We start from the raw sequence: 24,071 nt of genomic DNA on the forward strand, positions 1-24,071 counted from the left end.
GAGCCGGGCGGGAGCAGAAGGGGTTAAGGGCGGTATAATTACATTCTCGCTGCGGTCGTTTAGACCGCAGCAAGTATGTAGTGTATGGGAACTGCCAGGACCTGCCGGGCTCGCAGCGAGATTCTCGCCCGAGCCCGAGTGAATATACCCTTAATCCAGACATAACAGGCTTCTTCAGATGTGGATTATGCAATAACTGTAAAATCACTCAGTTTCCAAGACGCACCGATAAAGTAATATCTACCACCAACAGTTATGAATACAAAATCAAAGGGACGTTATCTTGCAACTCAGAAAATGTCATTTACATTATTCAATGTCCATGCAATAAACAGTACATAGGGAGAACTTCGAGATGCCTCAAAAAAAGAATAGCTGAACATTTTTACAATATAAAAAGAGGATTCACAAAACACACACTATCTGCACATTATAATGAAAAACACGACAGAAAAATAAGAGGTACTACATGTACAGCGATCCAACAGGTAGAAACAGAATGGAGAGGAGGCAACTTTATCGCGAAAATGTCAAGGCAAGAATCGAGATGCATCTTTGATTTTCAAACAATGGAACCTCATGGTCTAAACGCAGAGTTGGAAGTTTTTGGTTTTCTATGAAATTACCTCAATGTATTCATAACATATGGCCTCTGGTCCTGGATTTCGCCTGACAGACGGTACAGTGCCCGACTGTCTATCAGTGCCTGGACCGTCCCTCGGCGATATCCAGGTGTATAGGCATGATTTCCTGTGTATAGGTCCAGACGACCACTCAAACAGATATCTAATGTTTTCATGGCTGATTATGTTATCATATATTATACACTATTGCTAGATATTTTGCAGGGATCAAATTATATATGACCCATGCACATTTAAATCTACTTATCAATCTGACCGCCATCCATATGGTCTCCTATACATCTTCAACTAAATCTTCAGCAGAATGTATTTGTAGATATTCCCATCTTGGTTTGTCCTTACGGACAGTACAGTGCCCGACTGTTATATCAGTGCCTGGACTGCCCCTTTGGAATCAACATATGGTGGGATATACATACGGTATATATTTCTATTTATTGAGCTTACTTAACCATATTAACTATATACTTTACTGCAAAGGGATTATTAATACTAAACAGATACATTATAAATATGTACTTTTATTGCTGGTAATATCATTTCATTTCGTTTTTTACCTGATTTTACTTTCAATTATTTTTATTTTTTATTTTTCACTATACTATTTTTTATTTATTGGTAATATACATGTACATGTGCATATCCCACCAGTCTGCGGCCGCAGACCTCATAGAATCAGTGTCTTCAGACCGGTGAGAGGTGGATTTCCACCGAATCTATTTTAACATATTTCTGTGAAAACGCTAATAAGCGCCACTAACTGTTGCAATTTATATTGAACTGATAAACAGAACAGTGATAACTGACTTGATCAAATATAGTAGTAATAAACCACGGCGACTTGCAAGGGCCCTGCACTAGTGGCATGCGGTTTTAAGCGCACCGTATGCAACAACTACATGCGGACTTAACCGTACTATATTAATTTTAACCGCATTATATGTATTTTAACCTACAAATAATCAAGTCTATATCCTGTATTATACCATTTGCAACCGCATGAGATTTATATACAGAGATTTTTTTGTAAGCGTGTAGCTACATGTTCATTTGTTTATATGTTTTTATGAATTTTAATTTTGATTTAGATAAAGTGTTTTATATACATATTTACTTGTGATTTAATTATACTTTGAGATAATATTTTAGGGGTATTGCTAGAGAGCCTACTAATTATACATAACAATTGATATGTCACAGGGACATGGGCATTTTTATGGTCAAGTCTTTTTCTTCTTTTTTTTTGGTAATAAATATTAAACCCTTAAAGGGTAATAAGTGTCTGTTCCCTTTGGGTTCTGCCACTGATCCGCTGTGTCCATGTTTAAATTTAGTAGTGGTCGAGCACATGCACTGTTGCTCTATTCAAAGTCTATAAGATCAACATTGTGAACTAATCAGGGTGAAACATTTATCACACGTCCTCTGGAAAGATGTAGAATGTGGGATAACCTGACATAATTGATGGCCGTGCACTATTTTTATTGCCCTTTTACAATATATCTTTGTAGATGAAGCTTTCAGAATTGAACAGCACACTGCAAGTCTGAAAGCTACATCTTACCACCACCTACACCTTGTAGGTTAGATGGACCTCTGGCCTGAGTGCATGAATGGTGAACTTGATCTCAATGAAGTTTGCTGTATTTTAGTTGCCAATAGAGATGAGCGAACCGGGTTCGGGTTAGAGTCGATCCGAACCCGAACGTTCAGCATTTGATTAGCGGTGGCTGCTGAAGTTGGATAAAGCTGTAAGATTGTCTGGAAAATATGGATACAGCCAATGACTATATCCATGTTTTCCACATAGCCTTAGGGCTTTATCCAACTTCAACAGCCACCGCTAATCAAATGCCGAAAGTTCGGGTTCGGATCGACTTGAGTATGCTCCAGGTTCGCTCATCTCTAGTTGCCAACAAACACTGAGTGCTAGAGTTGCCTCTGCTGGCCCAAATAAATATATAGAAAGAAAATCACAGTCAGCATTGTTATATCATAGTCATTGTTACATGAAACACAGTAAGGTGCTTTCTGAATACCTATAATCTCACAGTATGATACTTACTTTTTGGCAGCTTTCTATGAATTCCTCTATAGTCACGACTCCATCTTTATTTATGTCCATTTTCTGAAAAACAAAATGATATATAATATAAATTTAGTGAAAGGTTCATCAGAAAATTACACAATCAGATTTCTGTTACAAACATATTTCAAACTTTATTTTTATATAAATAACTTTTTAAGTGACTAACCACATGCAAAATCTTGACCAAGTGTTTGTGTGTTGCCTATAGGGGGCAGGGCAGGTGTAAGACAAGTCTGATGCTGGCTTATTCCTCCCTTCTATAGACCAACAAAATCTCTTTGGTGGTGGTGAGTAAGAAAGTCCCCATACACTACGCCTCAGATGCCCTGAATGTATTTAGAGGTATAGGATACAGGGGTCGGGCTTTAGTTAGGACCAGTGTAGAGATATGCAGTCTTGATAAATTTCCCCCAATGTGTTATTTATATAGTACAATCATTATGGAGTTCTATACAGCTTCAGGCCGGGTTCACACATCGTTAGACACCGGCCGTTCTGTGACCCAGCCGTGTCAGTGAAGTTTATCCCGGCCATGATTAATACAAAAGATACGTTGTGTAAACATGGCCAAATGATAAAATGTCCAAACATTTCTTTAAATTTTTTTTAGCTTGCATTAAAAAAAAAAAAAAAAAAAAGTTTTGCGGTTGAGGACAGTACGAACAAAAAAATCTAATGTACTTATAGCCTGACAGGCAGCCTATAAAGTAGTCCAGGTCTGATGGGTTCATGTGCATGGCAGACCTAGAGGGCTGTGCCAGGCCCCCAGCTACGATGACAACCCATCAGCGATTGTGTCACCTAGGTGGTTATATATACAGTACATGTACCATCCCTAACCTTACCAATACATAACTTCAGGTTTATATGGTAATCTTACCTGGAAGAAATTCTCCACGTGTTGTTTTGGTGTATCTTCCCTAACAACAGGATATGTGCATTTACCCATCATATCATAAATTGCCTTCATGATATCAAGCATCTCCTGAAACACATGATCAGTAGATTATCGGGAACACATAACTTGATTGATATTTCTACATTCCCACCTATCAAATACAATGATGATAATATTTCCATTGGCTGCCACTTTATTTACAGTGATCAAGAATAGGGTAATAGCAATAGTAAAATCCATTGACAGCAAACATATGATAGGATGTGATAGCCAATACTGTTTTATCATACCGCTGTGAATATTACAATTAGAGATTGTGACTACAAAAAGAGAGGTGGCCTATTCCTTATGAGAATTATTACTATGAATAAATGAATATGAACAAATTGCCAGCTCCATGAAAGTGGAGAATAAAACTAAGAGGCAGTTGTGTGGCTTTCCGCATCACCTCCTATGGGAGTTATGGAAAGAGCAGTCCTCCTCTCCCATCTTTCTCTGCCTCAAAGCAGCGGCCAGCAGCCAACTTATCAGAAGGGACCAGGATTGAGAGATGTCTGTTCTTGAAGTAGGTTTGGGTGAGAATGGTAGGACCCACATCTATTAGACTTTTACAATTCAATATTTTTTGTACATGTGCCAGAAATATGAATAAGTCTTCAAGGCTTCTGATATTGGGAGCTGCACAGAAGTTGCCACTTTGGGCCAGTTCACACAGAGCAAAACTAACAGAATTCCATGGCAGAACTCTCTGACGCGGAATCCTGCCAGCCTCCGAGTCATACAGGCAGTTATGGGAGGGCATGCGTGCCTCCTCTCTCCACTCGTAAGAATTGACATGTCAATTATTACCAGTGGCGAGGCACGGAGAGCAGTGGCGCGCAAGCCCTCCTATAGACTGCCTGTATGACCCAAACACTAGCGGAATTTTTTATTTTTTTTTCCTGGAAATCCTCTTTAAACAATTACTGAGGAATAATATACTTTATAAAGTACAATGTCTGAGAACATGTCTTCTATTTTCTATGCTTGCTGACTTTTTTTTAAAACGTTTTCCTTTTTTACAGTCCAAAACTTTCTTGCATATAAAATCATAAAATCTTGAGTGTTGCTATATCGTGATTTTCCTATGGTATAAGAAGGGCCTTACCTCTTTAGTGATATATCCATCTTTATTAATGTCATATAAATTAAATGCCCAGTTCAGTTTTTCTTGGATTGTCCCTCTTAGCAGTGTAGAAAGTCCCATTACAAAGTCCTGCGGAGACAGGTAGGACACATGTGAGTCGGCAGCTACCTGATGGAAGGTTCAGGAGTCCACACAGCCCGGTTAGGGAGCAATTTCTGCAAGTTTAGATGAGGTCCAGAATCTCCAGTAAATGCTTTGTTAGGCCATGTATGACACCAGCCGTTCCGTGACCCGGCTGGGTCACAGAACAGCCAGTGTCAGAAAAGATCAACCCGGAGCCGCTCGCTCCATTGTGTGAACTGACAGGGTTTTCTGCAGCCGCTATTCACTGACATGTCAGTTTCTTGTGGTGCCGCTAGGGATCCCGGCCAGAATGTATACTATGTGTATCCACTCCGGCCAGGATTCCTTAGAAAGCAGCACTACGTAAGTTCCGTAGTAATCACAGCCGTTGTTACAACGGGCGTGGTTATTACAAAACTTACGTAGTGGGAACATGGTCTAATAAGGCATGTGCTCCTCTGTCTGCCGTATTATATAACAATCCTTTATTGACCTTTAACACATTTTGTCACCAAGGGCAAAAGAGTCTGTTTTTTATTTCACCCTCCATATACCTCCCATGACTTTTGACCCCATATCTATCCCCTTTTTTAGATTTACATGTGGTTTACCCAGCACAGATTTTCACCATCCAGATTTTAAGGGAATGGGTTTAGTTGGGACTAGGTCTCCACACTCTTAGGCCCCGAGATCCAAAATCTGGCAAAGGTCAAAGATACTTAGAGGGTTATACTACCTTTCTCTCTCAAAAAGTATTAGTGTCACTGAATGACCAATGTTACCTTCTGATATGTCTACCATATTTGTATATAAAGTGGAATGTCTCCAAAAAGGCCATCTCTTTAAAGAGAGTAAGTCATCACATGCTGCCTAAACCGTGAATCACTGGGGTGGTCCCGGGTTCTCCCGGACCCACCAGCCTTGATTGATAGATCTTTCCCAGTTTGGTTATAGGGACGGATCTATTACTCAAGGAAGAAGGGGCAGGGAGAAGTCACTGGGTACACCTTCCTGACCCTAAAGTTATGGTGAGTTCCCTTTAAGAAGACCACCTCTGATCTGGTCCACATCTGGATAAAGTATGAATAAGCAATATGGACCCATATATAATTATATTTATATTTATTTATTTTACTGATAGTAATTTTCTATGAGTATTACCCAAGCAGAAATATTAGTGACATAAATTATTAAACAGACACACAATTATCAAGAAGACATGAGTATGCCAAGAACATACAACATTATAATCACTGCTGGGCTTGTGTCCATATTAAATCTGCATTCGGTACATCAGCCTCTCCTACTGTACCTGCCCAGAGGCCCGGCCCTGAGACGAGGAGATACAGACCCAATTCAGATGCATAACACTGCTTGTCTACCAGAAAAGAGCAGCTCAGCCTTGATGCACTGTTATCTATCACAGAGTGTATATTGGAATAGATGAGAACGGGTGCTATCTTCTCACCGGGGAATAAGGGATGAATGGAAAATTAATGCATGCCCCAGGCTTTATATTCATGAAAAGAATAAATTTCTAGTAAAACCGATATTCACTTTATTACATGACAAACTGCTTCTACTCAGATTTCCATCCCTATCTGCCTATCACGTCATACAAGCATAATACTAAACAATATGAGATAAAAATAGGAACAATACCCAAACCCTTCACCTTCAGCACATGGTTAGCCCTGCAGATACACATACACTTCTTTCAGAGATGACAGTGCCCTCCCATATCATTCCCAACCACACTGACAATATGGCAAGACCATAGCACTATGTACAGAGCCAGTCTGAGGGGCCCATCAGTGTTTGCCATTCTGCCCCTAAAAGTGATAGCTTAACTGCCATATTTCATTATCATGTGCTGGAAAAATATTAAAAGGGGAAATGTCCCGGATTAAATATGTCTATGCTGCTGATAGTTCCCCTTTAACACTCCATAAAGTTCATTGTATTAAATATTATATATTGACATCTAAAGCACACAGATCCTTGGCCATGTTGGACAATGGTGTCCCACTACCTAAATCATAAAGCGTTATTTTGTTCCCCAGTAACTTTTGAAATGTCCTTAAAGTATCCTTTTAACCAGTTTGTATACAGGTAAAAATGAGACTATAACAGTTTGGCAGACTATACTGTTCCATTAAACAGGATCCTATAAGAAAGTATCCATTAAACAGATACCATATTAAACCGTGGATGAGGAAGGCTACTGTATAGCATCCTTTACAGGCTTCCATTTTAAGCGACTCTGTACCCACAATCTGACCCCCCAAACCCTTTGTACCTTCGGATAGCTGCTTTTAATCCAAGATCTGTCCTGGGGTCCGTTCTGCAGGGGATGCAGTCATTGTCATAAAAACAACTTTTAATCCTACAGCGCTGTGTCTAACGGCCAGGGCTTACATTTGTATACGCATTAGGCTGGCACCACCTCTCTGTCCTTCCTCCTCACCCTCCTCATCATTAGGAATAATCCAGGAACATTGACTGCTGTTTGAGCTTTGCACAGGTGTCTTAACAATCCAGCCCATGTTCATTATGCACACAGGTGGGGAATAGGAAGCAATCTGCCTGGAGCATTCCTAATGAGGAGGAGGGACAGAGAGGTTGTGCCAGCCTAATGCACATACAAATGTAAGCCACGGCTGTTAGACACAGCGGTGCGGGATTAAAAGTTGTTTTTAAGTGAATAACTGCATCACCTGCCGAACGGACCCCAGGACAGATCTTGGATTAAAAGCAGCTATCCGAAGGTACAAGTGGTTTGGGGGGTCAGATTGTGAGTACAGAGTCGCTTTAATGGTTAGGTTGGGACATTCCAGTGATGTCACTATCCGTACAGAGTATGGAACTGATCACTGCAGCTTTCTAAGGCAGAGGTACAGGGAACTCATTCCTTTCCTCCTCCACATTCTTCCTCTGTTCTTCCATATTACACTTTGTGTTGGTTCCAGTACCACTGATCCCCAGGAGGCACATGAGAAGAAGGCGGCTAACTACAGAGCCAACCTAAATGGCTTCACCAGGAAACCCCTGATCATGTAACTGTCCATATAGGGACCATTACCATATATGGACATATATGGTAACTGATACATGGTTACATCATCAGAGCCTCCTTGGATGGCTGATCTATCTGATACATAGCAGTCTTTCATTGGAGGTATACCATTGACAGAAGTCTAAAATGGTAATGTGAACATAGCCTATAACAGTTATCCCATCCTAGCTGCCCAGGAGAACATGAAGTAACAAAAAAATCTTAACATATATAGAGCAGGACAGGACCATGAGACACAGTTGTTCCTTTGCCCTCACTTGTTCTCTTTTTTCCTATGACTTAATCCTACGGTTTTCATTAAATCTCTATTTTTCCCTCATGAAATGACATCACATCTTCCACCATTATATTCTCACCCTCTGATCACCCTACATCTGAGCAGTGTTTAACAATTGATTTATAACCTTCTATACCTCATACATTCACAATGCCGAGATGAACAGCAATAGCTGATGTGCCATCAGAGCCTTGTCCTAAATATCTGCAACGACGATGAGTCACCCTCATAGTATATGTAAAATGTACAGTATCTGCATCTCTTCTACTTGAGATTAAAACTTCCATGTGTAAAAGTTCAGATGGAGCCAAACCATATGTCCGTCACTGCAGGAGGGGGTTAGGACAGCCGGGAGTCTGCTAGGAATTTCCCCCCTCTGGACTAAGACGCAGCATTACTCTCCCCTACAGCTTTGTAAAAGTCTACTTGTTATAACTCCAGGGAAGCCTATATACATTAATTCAAGTCAGAAAACATGCTTTATTCATTCACCAAAAGAGTCATATATGTACTATATAGTTATAGTGATTCCATATCCTCAGCTCAGCAAGATAACATGTAAATTTTATGTACTGTACATAGGGTAATGTATCCATGGGCCGGGCATAGAATCCATGTAACTTCATCTTGCCTTAGGAACAATGACTGTCTCCTGTATTGCCCTATATCCCAGGCCTCTATATTCATTAGACATTGTAATATGTATGGAAGCCTCCTGAGAATGGTGTATTGGCCAATTCTTTAAAGTTAAATGACTACTTTAACCTTGATCTCAGGGACCATGTTATAGTTATAGGTTCAATAATATATATGTACTCATACATATGTCCTCATGTGCTGCAGACCTCTCCCTTTCCCTAATTCGATAAAATTGTTATCGTTGTTAGTGTTATATATATGATGGAGCCTAGTCCCTGGTAATTTTTTCTACCAATTTGTTAATTCTCATTCCTCTGCCCCCTCTTTTCCCTGTTAGTACATTCCTAGACATTGTTTGCAGAGGCTGCTGTAATCACAGGACTTGTTATTACGTATCTGTTCTAGCTCCAGAGGTAAGTTCACGTTGCTGTGATGATTCAAACAGGTTGCTGCTGACCACAACCACCTAGGAATGGTCTTCTTAATGGACACATTTGTTTGCTGTCTTGTATTGCAGTGCTTCTGACTTCAAGATAGTGACCCAGATTACCTTTTCTGTCTTGTGATTTTGGACCTGACATACTCTCCTAGACCTGATTCTGACCATCCCTGTGCATGCTGATTTGAACCTGATTTGAACATGTTCACTCTTTAAGCAGAGAGCAGAGGCGCCCGAGAAATCCCATTGAAGCAAAAGGACAGGCAGAATTTCAAGCGGAATCCGCTACGTAGACTCCGCTCTTATTCCGCTCATAAATTCCCTTTCTTTTACTCAGGGTGCATGGGCCCTCAGGGCAGAAAGCGGATCCGCTGCAGAAAATTGTGCTTGAAAATTCTGCCGTGTCAACAACAGAGCAGAAATTGCATTGAACACAATGGGACATTGCTCTGTTCATATTTTACGGGAGGAATTTCTAGCAGAAAGCGGATTCTGCTTTAAAGCGACTCCGTACCCACGATCTGACCCCCAAACCACTTGCACCTTCAGATAGCTGCTTTTATTCCAAGATCTGTCCTGGGGTCCGTTCGGCAGGGGATGCAGTTATTGTTATAAAAACAACTTTTAATCTGGCAGCGCTGTGTCTAACGGCCGGGGCTTACATTTGTATATGCATTAGGCTGGCACACCCTTTCTGTCCCTCCTCCCTCATCATTAGGAATACTCCAGGCAGATTGCTTCCTATTCCCCACCTGTGGCAGCCCGGCGCATGGGCTGGATCGTCAATACACCTGTGCAAAGCTCAAACAGCAGTACATGTTCCTGGATCATTCCTAATAATGAGGAGGGTGGGGAGGAAGGACATAGAGGTGGTGCCAGCCTAATGCATATACAAATGTAAGCCCCGGCCGTTAGACACAGCGCTGCAGGATTAAAAGTTGTTTTTATGACAATAACTGCATCCCTGCCGAAGGGACCCCAGGACAGATCTTGGATTAAAAGCAGCTATCTGACAGTACAAGTGGTTTGGGGGGAACAGATTGTGGGTACGGATTTGCTTTAAATTCCTTGCCTATTCCTCAGTGAGCATACACCGTTAGCTAGGAAAGGAATATTTGGCCAGCAGGGGGCAGCTATCAAAGGTGTCAAAGTAGACAACAGGGCCGCGTTTCCTGACAGTGACCCCCTCCCTCTACAGACACTTAAACATTCCCAGTTTAGGTTAAATTTTTGCCTCCATTCCCTATCTTCTCCCACAGCACATATCAATAGTGAGGAATCATAGGCCCAAGTTTCCTACTCTGCTCTATATTGGAATAGTGTTCAGCCAGCACTGATTTTTAATTGTAGACTAGAGGCCTGCTTCTACACTTACATCTCTCTTTCTAATTTTACATTTCTTTCCACCATCAAGCACTTTTAGACTATACTACAATACAATTAAGGTACACAGGTATAATAGCACGGCAAGCCTAATGGGCTCCTAAAGGAAATAAGGGGTTAACTGGAGCAGATAATGGGCCCGGAAAGGGATTTATGTGCATTTGGAGGAGCAATTCTAAATTTTACTGTTTCCTAGACCAGCAGACACCAAAGCTGAGAATCAGGCACCAGGGAGAGATGTTTCTCCAGAACCGAGGTGAGATCTAAACACAAGGCTATTAGAGAAGAGGGTTTTTATTGAAATTTCTTTCCTGAGTGGAGTTCTAGCCGGATTGCTCAGCAACACGTGTACAGAGAATAAATAAATCATCTGAACAGATGGAGCCAGGGAGCGCTCTATGGGGAGCGAAGCAATGTGTACCATACTTACATCTGTGAGGATAATGCACTGTTTATACACAAACAAGGCAGACGCCATTCATTTATATCTTACCGCAAGAAGATGCTGTTATAGATGAGTATACGGCTAGTGTGCTTCCCTCAGACGCCCTTACCAGAGATAGCTGCCTGGAGTTTTCAGGAGAATAGTCACAACAAGTGCTCCCTTATGTGTGACTAGTGATCTCCTGCTGCAACTAGAGCTCCGGCTCATTCATTCTTGTAGTAAATAATATGAGAGCTATTCATTATTAAATACCCCTGTATTATACACAGTTTCATCCAATGGAAAAAATAATCTATAAAAAAAATTCTTTATATAATATGGGCTGTATTATATTATATATTATATGGGCTCAATTACAGCTTCCCCAGGAGTTGTCACTGTTTCTAACAGGCAACGTCTACCATTGTGGTTATCTTAGACTTGTCATCATCCTCTGTAGTAACATTTGTAAAAAGGTTTCCTTTGTGTGCTATTTGGCCTGTGATGGGTCAAAATGTAGTGTGCATGCATTAAAGGGGTACTTAAAAAAAAAAAAAAAAACTGGTCCCAGGAAGTGCCAGAGATGTTTAATTTACTTCTGTTAAAACATATCAAATCTTCCATCAATCTACAGTGCTCTCTGCTGCCACCTCTGTCCGTGACAGGAACTATTCAGAGCAGTATCAAATCCCCATAGACTGGAAAGAATACCACTTCCTGCAGGTAATACAGAAGCTGATATGTACTGGAAGACATGTGATTTTCTAATAGAAATAAATTACATGTCTCTGGCACTTTCCGGCACTAGTTGATTTGAAAGATTTTTTTTTATTTATTTTTTTGTGAACTACCACTTTAAGCCTCCAGTACTCTGGCACCATGAGATCTGGTAATGTGAATGTATCACGTAGGCCAAGATGGCGTCAATCACTGGTGTCTGCTAGAGATGAGCGAACCGGCCGAGGTTCGGGTTCGCACGAACCTGAACTCTCGGCTTCTGATTCCCGCTGTCTGCCTGCTCCGTTGAGAGGGTGTATACAGCCTGAGGACCGCCTGGAAAACTGGGATACAGCCATAGCCATAAGCTGTATCCCAGTTTTCCAGGCGGACCTCAGGCTGTATTCACCCTCTCCACGGAGCGGGCAGACAGCGGGAATCAGAAGCCGAGAGTTCAGGTTCATACAAACCCGAACCTCGGCCGGTTCGCTCATCTCTAGTGTCTGCCACACATGCTGGGATGCAGACCCGTCAGCTGGGAGCAGGAACTTGAAAAGGATAAATTTGTATACATGCACATCACCATCTTCTTTGTGAGGTGAATATATACAATATCCAGTTACAGCTATTTATTCTATCAGTTATTTATTTGCATAAACTGTATAAATATCACAAACCTGGACTTTGTCATTTACTCCTGAAGAAGCCCAAAGGATGAAACGCGTGGGAGCATATATACTGCCTATCCATTGAGCAGTATCTTTGTTATTTGGGGATTTTCTTGTATTTATTAACATCATTGACATCTATTTTAGCATTGGCACATCATACTATACCTAGTCACTGTTCACAAACCACATGATTTTGCACTGCCACTTTTTTGATATTTTTTTTGTAGAGTCTTTAGTCTGGTACTGAACTATTTATTTATTGCCCATACAGTAAATTATTTGCTGCTCTATTTGCACCTATATTTGTAAGTGTACAGGTCTTATTAGGGACTGGTGTAGGGATTTTTGCTCTCTTTTTTAAGTGTTTTTAAATGTATTGTGGTTTTTGGTTACATGTGAATTAAGGATATATTTGTCATTATTCATTATGAGCTGCAGCCCATTCATTCATTCTTGCTTGTTCCTTTGAATTCATGTGTTGCATGTATTAGATCATAGGGGCTAAGGGCCCATTTACACAGAAAGATTATCTGACAGATTATCTGCCAAAGATTTGAAGCCAAAGCCAGGAATGGATTTGAAAAGAGGTAAATGCTCAGGCTTTCCTTTATGACCTGATCTCTGTTTATAGTCTGTTTCTGGCTTTGGCTTCAAATCTTTGGCAGATAATCTTTCAGTGTAAATGGACCCTTACACTTATATCTGTGGTGCCCGCTAGATACTTTTGGACATGAGATGCTGTGACCAGTGGCGTAGCTATAGGGGTCGCAGGGGGCGACTGGGCCCCTACGCTAGGGGGGCCCGCACGCCCCCCCTTGCCACTTCCTCCTGTGCTCCCCCAATCCGGGGGGGCCGCGGCAGGGGCGGGCTGGGCCGGGGGGCATATGCCCCCCGGCCCGGTCCCCCCCGTGCAGTTAAATGGCCGAGGCCGCCGGACCTCTTTAAGTTCAGTGAGCTTCCGGGATGCCGACCCTGACCGGAAGATCACTGATGCAGGACCGCGGCGCCCGGACTTCTCCTCGCTCCTCCTCGGCAGCTGACATGTGACGTCATCACGTCACATGTCAGCCGCCGTGCAGTAGAGAGGAGAAATCCGGGCGCCGCGGTCCTGCATCAGTGAGCTTCCAGCCAAGGCCGGCATCCCGGAAGCTCACTGAACTGAAGAGAAGCTGCCAGGCCGAGGGGGATCAAGGATCCAGGTGAGGTGAGTTTATTTTGTTTTTTTCATTTTTTACATAAATGTTGCAATGTGGGGGGCTGCACAAGGGGTCTATACTGGGGCGGGGGGCTGCACAGGGGGTTTTTACTATGAGGGGGGCTGCACAAGGAGTTTTTACAATGAGGGGGGCTGCACAAGGGGTTTTTACTATGAGGGGGGGGCTGCACAAGGGGTTATTACTATGAGGGGGGCTGCACAAGGGGTTTTACTATGAGGGGGGGCTGCACAAGGGGTTTTTACTATGAGGGGGCTGCACAAGGGGTTTTTACTATGAGGGGGGCTGCACAAGGGGTTTTTACTATGAGGGGGGGCTACACAGGGGGTCTATACAATGGGGGGCTGCACAGGGGGGTCTATACAATGGGGGGTCTGCACAGGGGGTCTATACTGTGAGGGGGGTCTGCACAGGGGGTATATACTATGAGGGGGGGCTGCACAGGGGGTGTATACTATGAGGGGGGCTGCACAAGGGGTCTATACTATGGGAGGGGGGCTACACAGGGGGTCTATACTATGAGAGGGTTACACAGGGGTCTGTACTGTGGGGGATCTACACAGGGGGTCTATACTGTGGGGGGCTACACAGGGGGTATATACTGTGGGGGGCTACACAGGGGGTATATACTGTGGGGGGCTACACAGGGGATCTATACTGTGGGGGGCTACACAGGGGATCTATACCTTGGGGGGCCATACAGGGGGTCTATACTGTGGGGGGCTACACAGGGGGTCTATACTATGGGGGGGGCTACACAGGGGTCTATATCTACATTATCTGTACTCAGAGATATCACTGTGTTATCTGTGGTGTTACATAGGACTGCAGGTGACATCAGGTGACTTCTCCAGGTTGCAGAAGTTCAAACTTCATTGTGCCCTGCTGATGGGAATTTTGCAGCATGTGGTGGAGGCAGTGGCAGTGCATTAAAACATGGTGGCACATTAGAGTAATTGGATATAACGTTAGATAGGACTTTGCCTGATCGGGTGAGATGGGGGGCCCCGAGCTAACATTTTGCACCAGGGCCCATCAGCCTTTAGCTACGCCCCTGGCTGTGACTGAACGCTTCAGGCACTGTCCTGTCCAATACGGAATGCTTGGGAACAGCTGAAAATGGAGACAACCTAATGTCCTGCTATACTGGCATCGGAGATGGACCCCAGGGACCTTCAATCTATGAGAATTGTAAGACTGCAATATTCAATAGAACATTTTCCCTTGTTCCATAGAATCTAAAAGGAGGAATCAATTTGTGAATTATTTGCTTACATTTGCTCTAAGCATCTCTCTAAGGTGAATACATTTGAACAAATCACTATCTGATTTAAGAATTAGCAAAACTCATATATGGCAAAATAAAAACGTGTTCATCTCTAGTTATAATGAGAAAAGTAATGTTATTTAGTAGATGTGGATAAAATATGGCAATGTTCTAACATTTCCGCTGTGTGAATCACTGGTAATGGCATAACTCACTATACTCCTTCTGCTGAAAACACAACTATTTAGTTCAGATAGGAAAACAGCAGCTGTTAGTTTCAGTTCCAGGATCTGTGCGGAAGCTTTGTGGCTGCAGATCTGTCATGAGTAGGAAAACTTGTCACATAAAGCTGTCATAATATATCTGCAGCTACAGTATGCCTGTTATATAGAGATGGGGGTGGTGGCACTAAAGACACATGGACAAAACCAGGGGCGTCAGCAGCACCGCTCAGCTCTTTGCTATAGGAGCCCCCCGTGCAGACAACTAATGCACTTAAAGGGGTACTCCAGTGAAAAGCTTTTTCCTAGTAATTGAAACACATTACAAAGTTATATAACTTTGCCATATGCTTCAATCACCTATCTGCCCCCCTTCTCTATCTTTTCCCCCCTCAATCCCCCCACCAGGAAGAGATGTAAACTCATTCTTACCTAATGACTGTTGACCCCAGGCTGTTCTGTGGCAGCCATTTTGTGACAATGACATCATCAAGAGGGAGGCGGGTCTAAGCCCTGTTAGGCCAACCTCCCTTTGTCAGAGGACTCAGGTTGCTCAGCTCGGATTGGCTGAGCAAGATGTAACCCATCTAACAGTTTTACAGAGTCAGTTAGACATCCCAGGAGACAAAGTGCATCATGGGAAACCCCAAACCAGGAAGTGAAGAAAAACACCAACTGGAGCTTCAGGCACCTGCAAACAACGGAAAATTTAAAGAAGACAGACTTCAGAGGGATGATAAATGTAAAAACTATGTTTAGGATTGATTGATTGTTATTTTTTTTACAGCACCGGAGTACCCCTTTAATATAAGACTTATTAAATAAAGGGGTATTCTAATGACCAAATCTTATCCCTATACAGAGGATAGGGGATAACTAGCAGATTGATGGTGGTGCAACTGTCGGGACCCCCACTGATCACCTGTCTTCAATCCGGCTTGCTGCACGGGGTCCCGGCTTCCTGCTCTTCCACCCAGATAATCAGTGGCTGCGGCTGGGCAAAACACTGATTGGCTGGGCGGGTGATCAGGAAGCCGAGACCCTGTGCAGCAAGGATTGAAGACAGGTAATCTATTGTATACAGCGGGACCCGATTAAGGGGTTAAGGGGCGGGTTAGGCTAGGTTCACACTGCGTTTTCAGCATCCGTTTAACGGATCCGTTTTTTTTAACGTCCACAAAAATAGGGTCAGCAACGTTTTTTGGTCCGTTTTGGTCCGCCAAAAAAAACGGATCCGTTTTTTTTTATAATGGAAGTCAATGGAAAAACGGATGCACACAAATGAATCCGTTTTTTGCAATCCGTTTTTCATGCGTTTTTTGCAAAAAACGGATGCGTTAAACGGATGCTGAAAACGCAGTGTGAACCTAGCCTTATTTACATACCGCAGCGAGTATGTATGCACAGGGACCTGCCAGAACCTTACGTCATAGCGGATCTCGCTGCAAAATTTGCAGCAAGATTTTTGTTGCGCTACGTCCTGTGTGAAAGCACTCTAAATTTGATGTATTCCTCTTTAAAGCGACTCCGTGCCCACAATCTGACCCCCACAAACCACTTGTACCTTCGGATGGCTGCTTTTAATCCAAGATCTGTCCTGGGGTCCGTTTGGCAGATGATGCAGTTATTGTCCTAAAAAAATACTTTTAAATTTGAAGCCCCGTGCCAAACAGGAGTATCTGTGCCCTAACTTTGCACCACCCCTCCGTCCCTTCTCCCCACCCTCTTCATCATTAGGAATGCCACTGGAACATTTTCTCCATGCTGAACATTGCACAGGTCCTTAACAATCCAGCCAGGGACGTAGCTAGGGGTTCAGCCAAGGAGGGGGGGGAGGGGGCGAAGAGTCTGAGTGGGCCCCCAACCATTGTTACCCATAGGGAACCTCAGCAGGTGACAAGGATTTCTGAATAATAAAGGGAATATTCTTCTACATTACTTATAGTGAATAAGGATAAAGAGCAGTGTAAGAGGCTTCCACATCTGAAATATAGAACCACAAAAAAGTAAAAGTGCTTAACATTAGAAAAATACAGCTGCCTTTTTCCACAGACAGCACCACTCTTGTCCTCAGTTTGTGTGTGGTATTCGACTAAAGTGAATGGAGCCAAGTTGTGATACCACACACAACCTAAGAGCAGGGGTGGCGCTGTTTTTGGAAGAAAGCAACTATGCTGTTTTTTTTGTTTGTTTGTTTTTTAAATTCTGGAGAACCATTTTAACCAGATTATCTTTGCCTAAAAATAATAGTGGTATAGGTAATCAGCTTTTAGACATTAAAAGGGTGAGCTGGTTGTGATCGTACATGTATGTACAATGCAAGATATGTGATGAGCTGCTAAATATCCATTTCCTATCTATCTATCTATCTATCTATCTATCTATCTATCTATCTATCTCCTATATATCTATCTGGGTGACCTCCATTATACTGACTACAGGATACTGGGAAAGCTGGGTGACCTTCATGACGCTGACAACAGGATACTGGGAAAGCTGAGTGACCTCCATTATGCTGACTACTATACAAGATACTGGGAAAGCTGGGTGACCTACATGACACTGACAATAGGATACTGGGAAAGCTGGGTGACCTACATGACACAGACAACAGGATACTGGGAAAGCTGGGTGACCTCCATTATGCTGACTACAGGATACTGGGAAAGCTGGGTGACCTCCATTATGCTCACTACAGGATACTGGGAAAGCTGGGTGACCTCCATTACACACTGACTACAGCAAGGATGTCACACTCAGGCCCTCCAGCTGTTGCAAGTCAGAGCTGTATATATATATATATATATATATGTGTGTGTGTGTGACCAACAGGATATATATATATATATATATATATATATATATGTATACAGCTCTGACTTGCAACAGCTGGCGGGCCTGAGTGTGAGGACCTGAGCCTGCTGGGGTGGGTGGTTGTATCTGCCTGTGTGTGTCTCAGTCCCAGTCCCAGTCCTCTCTCAGTACCTGACACCTTCCAGCACTCGGCAGCCTCACTCACTGTCAGAGCTGCTGCTGGACGTCTTCAGTCTCACCCTGGCAGCTATGGACTCAGGATCCCTCCAGCTGCTGGGCCAGCAGCAGCGAGTGAGGAAGAAGCAGGGAGAAGGGGAGAAGATCCCCAGCCCTGGCCGGGAACGGCATCCGACGGCTGAGCGGGCTCCTCAGGAGCTGGAGGCCCGCTATTGCCAGGTGCTGTTGCCTTCTTGGGCGCCCCGGCCACTACAGACATGTGTTAAGGCTGTCTGCAAAAGCAATAGCTGGGACCTCAGTGGGCCCCTGCCTGAGTGGGCCCGGGAGTGACCGCCTCCCCTGCACCCCCCAAATTTTGCTACTGGATCCAGCCCAAGTGCCGTGCTGACACAGGTGGGAAATAGGAGACAATCTGCCTGGAGCATTCCTAATGATGAAGAGGGTGGGGAGGGTGGAGGGACAGAGAGGTTGTGCAAAGTCAGGGCACAGATACTCCCGTAGGGCACGGGGCTTCAATCGGCCGGGTCACGGAACCTCGGCCGGGTCACGGAACGGCTGGTCTCTGGCCGGATCATCTCGGCCGGTACTTAAGTACCGGCCGGATGATCTTTTGGGCATGGAGCTCTGATGCGGGCGCATCAGTGCGCGCCCGCATCGGAGCTTACCATAGCACACAGTGAAGCAAGCGCCTGGAGCCGCTCGCTTCACTGTGGGAACTGACCGGTCTTTCTGCGGCCGGAATTCACTGAATTCCGGCCGCAGAAAACTGACCTGTCAGTTATTTGCGGGGCCGCACAGATCCCGGCCGGAGCGTATACGATGTGCGTACGCTCCAGGCTGGGATCCCATTGAAGATAAGCTATGTTCCACAGCGCAAAATTACGGCCGTAGTTCTGCGGCAAGAACTACGGCCGTAGTTTTAAGTAGTGTGAACATAGCCTTAAAAGTATTTTTTTTAGGACAATAACTGCATCACCCGCCGAATGGACCCCTGGACAGATCTTGGATTAAAAGCAGCTATCCGAATGTACATGTGGTTTGGGGGGTCAGATTGTGGGTACAGAGTCAGTTTAAGATTAGTATATAATCTCCAGTATATAAAAGTGACCGATTTTCTACTCAGTAAAGTTATCTTTATAAAGGAACACTTGCCATATTTTATCTAACTCTCAGAAATAAAAAGCATCTGATAAGTTTTTCTACTTCTTGTTTCTCGAGGTCGTCGGGATCTATTAGAAACTGACATCAAAGGGCAAAGAGAAGGTCTTTGAAGATGACACCATCTTACAGAACATCAATAACAGATATACATGACAGATGAAATGATGACTGATCTGCACAACCCGGCATGATTCATTGGAAAGTAACATCTTGTGCTCCTTCTCTATAACTCACTTGATAAGCCATGAATAAAGCCATACTTTCATTTCTACAGAGTGACGTTCCGTTCGCTGCCAATTTGTAGAGAATTATTAACACACACAGATTTGACACAACGTTTGTGGTATACGCTGATAAACTAGCAGATTGGTGTGTCGGCACATACCACGGGTAACCGGCACTGCATCCATTGGGTTCAGTATACGGAATGTAGTCTTATACAGGGGATTTATCATTGTTTATGTATTTGATGTAGTTTTTCACACTGTTTTGCCAGTCAATAGTAACTTATACCTGTGCTATATTTATCAAAATGGCAAATTTTTCATAAATTATAAGTTGGTCTGGGCTGGAGCGAGTTTGGTCAAAAACTTGTTACAATTTTAAAGGGGTTATCCAGGCTTAAAAAAACATGGCTGCTTTCTTTGAGAAACAGCATGACTATTGTTTTCAGTTTGGCTGGGGCTTTGCACCTCCGTTCCATTGAAGTGAATAAAAGAGATGAGCGCAACTCCAGAATGCTTGAATCAGATTGTTCGGCATTTGAATACCAGTGGCTGAAGAAGTTGGATGTAGCCCTAGGGAATGCAGGAAAACATGTTTTCCCAGAGTCTCTGGGGCTGGTTCCAGCTTCTTCAGCCACCGATATTTAAATGCTGAATGATTGGATTCGACCATACTCCAGTTGCACTCATCTCTAGCGAATAAACCTAATTGCAGACCCCACCTAAACTGGAGACAAGAGGGGTGCTGGAGGAAAGCAGCCGTGAGCCTGGATAACCCTTTATTAGACAGCATGTGACAGTATAGGGACTGTCTTCATAAATGGGTGGAATTGATTGGTGATTTGCTATAAATACATGGCTCCATCGATTACTAGAATGGAGGTCTTGATCCCCCATCGCTAGAGGATTATGGTCACGTGTGCACCCTGCTACTCCATTCATTTCCCAGGGTCAGGCAGACACAGCCAGGTGATGTACTTGGATGCTGCCGATATGACATCGATAGTAACACTGACTTGTCCCAGCTGCAATGGTTTTCAAAAACCTCCATGACATCATGACATTGCAGTAATCACAAGTGTAAGCTGTATATAGAGGGGGTAAGGAAATTGAATTATCTGTTCTCTGATATCATGAAGCCGTCAGAGATATTAGGAACCACCAGATATACTCTATATAGAAAAGAACGATTCACTGGTACAGGACATCAGACACCTCCATAGATGACCTCCTCAGTGTTATGTGAGCTTTATACCTATAAATAGAGATAAGTAGACCTCAAGGATGTTCGGTTTCGTCCAAACCTGAGCAAGAGGTATTGATTACTGGTGGCTGAAGAAGTTGGATGTAGCCCTAGGGAGTCCTGGAAAACATGGATACAGCCATAGGCCATAGGCTTTATCTGTTGCAGTGAAATGATAGAATCCAGGGATTTGATCAAATCACTAGAGATTTGATCAAATCCCGGGAAATGATGGAATGAACACGCCGTTCCATCATTTCCCTAGGGATTTGATCAAATGGCTGACCCCTTTCAGGGAAATGATGGAATGAACGATCGAGAAGTCGCCCGCCTCTTTCTTTGGCGGTGGAGGCGGTTGGGGGAGCAGATCGGCACACCTCCCTGTCAGGCGTATGGCGGCGGGGGCCCGGGGGGCGTACGGGAACTCCGGCAGGCATATGGCGGTGGAGGTGGACAGGGGAGCAGAGCGGCACACCTCCTCCCCGGCAGGCATATGGCGGCAGGGCAGATGCGGAAGCAGAGTGGCACGCCTCCCTTTCAGGCATATGGCGGCGGGGCGGACGGGACCGGGGGCGGACGGGGAGCAGAGCAGCACACCTCCTGGCAGGCATACGGCATTGGGGTGGACGAATAGCAGAGCGGACAGGCCGGGGGAGCAGGAGGCATGTCGCGGGGAGGGGAACGGCACACCTCCCTGCAGGCGTGCGGGGGGGGGGGGGGGTGGAGCGGACAGGCCGGGGGAGCAGGAGGCACGTAGCAGGGAAAATGAGCAGAACGGGGAGAAGAGAGGCGGCGGAGGCCGACAGGGAGCAGAGCGGACAGGCCGTGGGGGGCGGGGGGGGCGGGCAGAGAGATGATACAGTAAGCGAATTCTATGTCGTAGGGGGATATGATAGAGTTCATTTCATCATTTCCCTGAAAGGCGTCAGTAATTTGATCAATTCCCTAGGGAAATGATGGAACGGCGCAGTCATTTAATAATTTCCCGGGATTTGATCAAATCACTGATTTTATCATTTCACCGCAACATATCCATGTTTTCCAAGACTCCTGAGTGCTGCATCCAACTTCTTCAGCCACCACTAATGAAATGCTGCATGCTCTGGTTCGAATGAACCCAAGCATCCTCAAGGTTCGCTCATTTCTACTTATTAACAATTTGATGCAATTATTAGTTTTATTAATAAACCATAACCACACTACCAAAGAACCATATAAAATGTTCATAGACCCTCAGATCCTTATTATAGCAGATATGACGGTAAATGACCTACCTCGAAACTCACAGATCCATTGTGGTCTGTGTCGAAAGCATTAAACAGAAAGTGTGCGTAATTCGAAGCATCTACAAAATAAAATATATACAATTAGTATATATTAATATTGATTATATTTTACCAGTAAATGTTTGTATAATTACTATCATAAAAAGAATTATTTGCTGATAAAGTTCTATTATTTCTTATGGCACAAGCGGTAAGATGAGATACAAAAAAACATATAGGTAAAAATACAATAATAAAATGAAATACAATTCTGTAAGTGACCAGATATCTATTCATGCTTATGGTAAAGTGAAGTGAAGGTGATGTGGGAAAGTGTTATCCCAAGATTATAAGGTATCACCTATCCACAGATAGGCCCCATAGAATGTAAAGTAAGAGGCAATGCGAACAATGTATGCATCACCACACAGTACTACACAAAAGCAGGGAGTTCAATGGTTATTGTCTATTCGAGTGTGGATCTACCTATTAGAGGTGGGATTATCAAACTACCTGGGCGGCATTTACCAAATGGGGATTATCTACCTAAGGCCATGTTCACACAACGCAAGTTTACTATTGATCGCGGCCGTTACTGCAGTACCGGCCAGGATTATCTTCACTAACACCGTTCTGTGACCCGGCCGATCACAGAATGGCTGGTGTTTCACATAGTGTGAACCCGGCCTAATAGGGGAATTTCTTACCTACGGGGGCATCTACCTAATGGGATAGGGGGATTATTTACCTACTGGCGGTATCTACCATATAGTTGGGAATTATCTACCTACGGGGGGCATCTACCTAATGAGTGGATATTATATACCTACTGGGGGACTTCACCTAATTAAAGGGGGATTTATCTAGTTACTGGGGGGGGGGGATCTACCTAATAGGGAGAATTATCTAGATACTGGGGGGCATCTACCTAATGGTGCATGATTATCTAGATACTATGGGCATCTACCTAACGGCAGGGAGGCAGGGATGAGTTACCTGTTGGTTTCTACCTAATTGGGCATTATCTGGAGTCACCTATCTAACTAATCATAGGGGAATTGTCCACCTACTGGAGGTGTCTACCTAATGAGAACATCTTCTGCCTACTCCAGGCATTTTCCTTATTAGGGTAGCTTCACACGTACCGGATTCGCAGCGAATTGCACGCTGCGAGTTTGCAGAGAAATCCGCTGCGAATCCATGTAGTGTAAAGTTCATACCCACAGCTAAATGAAAATGTACAGCACTGATTGGCTGATGGGGACCTACGGGAGTCAGAAGTCTCACACGAAGCTGCGGCGCCAAGCAGGTAATGTATGCTCCGGGTGCGGGCGGCAGGCCGGGTCATATATCCGCAGTGGAATGAAAATTCTGCTGCGGGTATGTAACACCATTGAACTTCACACTACATGGATTTGCAGCAGATTTTGCTGCAAACTCGCAAGTTTCACAATGAAGTAAAATTCAGGGTCAGTGTACAGAGTAACTAAGCCTGTCGTGTTATAAAGGTGATTTGCATTTATACATCTAAAGGCACCAGAACGTCTACGAGAAACCTAATTAGTTTTTCCTATTGGCACTATATTTTGTGTCATCATATAAGATCATTGCTCTGAAGTCAGCATCAATATCTCTCTCCCTCTGTGAAGTTTAGTATTACAGTAATACATCACATGAGCAAGCTCTACAACTCTGCCATGTTATATGGAGCAATAATAGAACTGTCAAAAAGCATAACACACACACACACATATATATATATATATATATATATATATATATATATATATATATATATATATATATTTTGCAAAAGCCACCTCTCCAACTGAGAGGGCACTGGAGATCATTCTGCTACTCCATAGTCGACACATGACGTTTTTTAAATTAAAAATATTTGTTCAAAAAGTCATAGATAAGTGGCCCTATAGCAGTAATGGTATTTTATTTGCATAAATTGCGACTTTTACAAATACACA

General features: G+C 43.6%; 1 protein-coding gene across 4 annotated transcripts in view; it reads right to left on the bottom strand.

Moving 5' to 3' along the window:
• The window catches only part of KCNIP4 (potassium voltage-gated channel interacting protein 4), a 405,696-nt gene that overhangs the window by 9,983 nt on the left and 371,642 nt on the right, over window positions 1–24,071 (bottom strand). For all 4 annotated transcript variants that reach the window (XM_069976475.1, XM_069976474.1, XM_069976473.1 and 1 more), the window contains exons 4-7: window positions 22,102–22,172; window positions 4,779–4,886; window positions 3,614–3,718; window positions 2,710–2,772 (exon numbers count right to left, since the gene is read on the bottom strand). In XM_069976475.1, coding sequence (XP_069832576.1) covers window positions 2,710–2,772; window positions 3,614–3,718; window positions 4,779–4,886; window positions 22,102–22,172 — 347 coding nt within the window. The remainder of the gene's footprint in view (window positions 1–2,709; window positions 2,773–3,613; window positions 3,719–4,778; window positions 4,887–22,101; window positions 22,173–24,071) is intronic.

This window comes from Dendropsophus ebraccatus, chromosome 7 (assembly GCF_027789765.1).
Source record: "Dendropsophus ebraccatus isolate aDenEbr1 chromosome 7, aDenEbr1.pat, whole genome shotgun sequence".
Lineage (NCBI taxonomy): Eukaryota > Metazoa > Chordata > Amphibia > Anura > Hylidae > Dendropsophus > Dendropsophus ebraccatus.